Below are 1,454 nucleotides of genomic sequence, written 5' to 3'. Positions count from 1 at the left end.
AAAAAGAGAGAGAGAGAGAGAGAGAGAGAGAGAGAGAGAGAGAGAGAGAGAGAGAGAGAGAGAGAGAGAGAGAGAGAGAGAGAGAGAGAGAGAGAGAGAGAGAGAGAGAGAGAGAGAGAGAGAGAGAAGGCGAGACACGCAGTATAGAGGACAAGGCCAAACCTGGCCCGGCGAGAGGCTGTGTGAGCCATTGTTAATCTTCCGGTAGTCGTCATAGCTGAAAAGCTCGCCTGTTTAACAGGACGATTGCTAAGTTGACGCGCATGATGCTAGTATGACAACAGCTCCACCAATGTAGCGCAACACAAACCTGAGTTTGTCCACGCGGGCGCAGGCATATGCAAAGGCGGGTCCATCACTGGCAGCTGAATTGAATCAAGGGGGTACAGCTCAAATTTGTCTAATCAGGATGATTTTGCGATGGCAGATGAGGTAGCGAGTGAGACCGCATCTTGAGCTTTGTTGAGGGAGAAAAAAGAAGCGCTTCAATCTGACCGTGAGGCGCCACAAACGGCAAATGTGGGCTGACGCATTGTAGGCCCAAACAACCCGAGATGGCGAGCATCGAGTGCGAGTGAGAGTCTTGACCACAAAGCGCAATCGCGATCGCAGTTGAAAACTGACCGATGAGCCCCAAAGGCGATGAAGAAAGGCTTGTCTCTCGGACCCTTGGACCAATTGGATAAGACTTCAATACAGTGGTCGGCCAGCTATGGAAGGCACATGTGAACGCTGATGAGCTGCAGCAACTCAAAGCCTAACATAAACGGCGAAAATTATCAGTGTGCATGCCATACACACACATATACCTGTGTATCTGGCAGTGGGTACTCCTCCTCTTCTTCTTTGGATACGTCATACCAAGCGTGTGCTCCATCGCCCCTGGTGCGTGAAATCCGGTGCATTGAATGAGTGGCACAAGCCATCAAAAGGACTTGTCGATTGTGTTCTTGAACGCACCGAGCGAGGGGGTAGTCAGTGTTGGGAGCATGGAAATAGGTGTCCCACGAGTTGGACAGATCATCGCCCCCAGAGCAGTCGGTGCAATGAGTTGAGTTTTGACCAGACGCGTGACCGGGATGGAAGATTTTGCTGCGAGAGATCAGCAATATTCGAGTGAGCACAATAGACCAAGACCTGGACTCATCTTCAACCAAGGATAGGCATGTGTCAATGCGTATCAAGACACCACCGATGGCTGAGCTTCATGGGATGACGTACCCCATGCCTACGGTGTAGTAGCCGCGCTGGCGAAAGAACTGCGGGATGGTTGTAAAGTTGCCCGCGACGTCCCGAAAGTACGAGTAGAGATCCCACACGCGCGTAGCATCAGGTCTAAGAATGATTGATCAAATAGCGAGGCAGGTGATGCTGCCGGATGTAAAAATACGTGATACGATGCTGCTATTCAATGTTGTGAATGTGTGTTTGTTTTTTTTGGGGGGGGGCTTACA

The 1,454-nt window shown here is 50.8% G+C and overlaps 1 protein-coding gene across 1 annotated transcript in view; it reads right to left on the bottom strand.

Moving 5' to 3' along the window:
• MONBRDRAFT_12436 (uncharacterized protein) overlaps positions 1 to 1,454 on the bottom strand; it is a gene marked incomplete at both ends in the record, with an annotated part of 7,714 nt that overhangs the window by 1,553 nt on the left and 4,707 nt on the right. Inside the window, 2 exons of the mRNA XM_001750271.1 lie at positions 810 to 1,092; positions 1,222 to 1,335. Coding sequence (XP_001750323.1) covers positions 810 to 1,092; positions 1,222 to 1,335 — 397 coding nt within the window. The remainder of the gene's footprint in view (positions 1 to 809; positions 1,093 to 1,221; positions 1,336 to 1,454) is intronic.

Source organism: Monosiga brevicollis, genomic scaffold, assembly GCF_000002865.3.
Source record: "Monosiga brevicollis MX1 MONBRscaffold_39 genomic scaffold, whole genome shotgun sequence".
NCBI lineage: Eukaryota > Choanoflagellata > Craspedida > Salpingoecidae > Monosiga > Monosiga brevicollis.
This window is presented reverse-complemented; position numbering and strand designations above follow the sequence as displayed.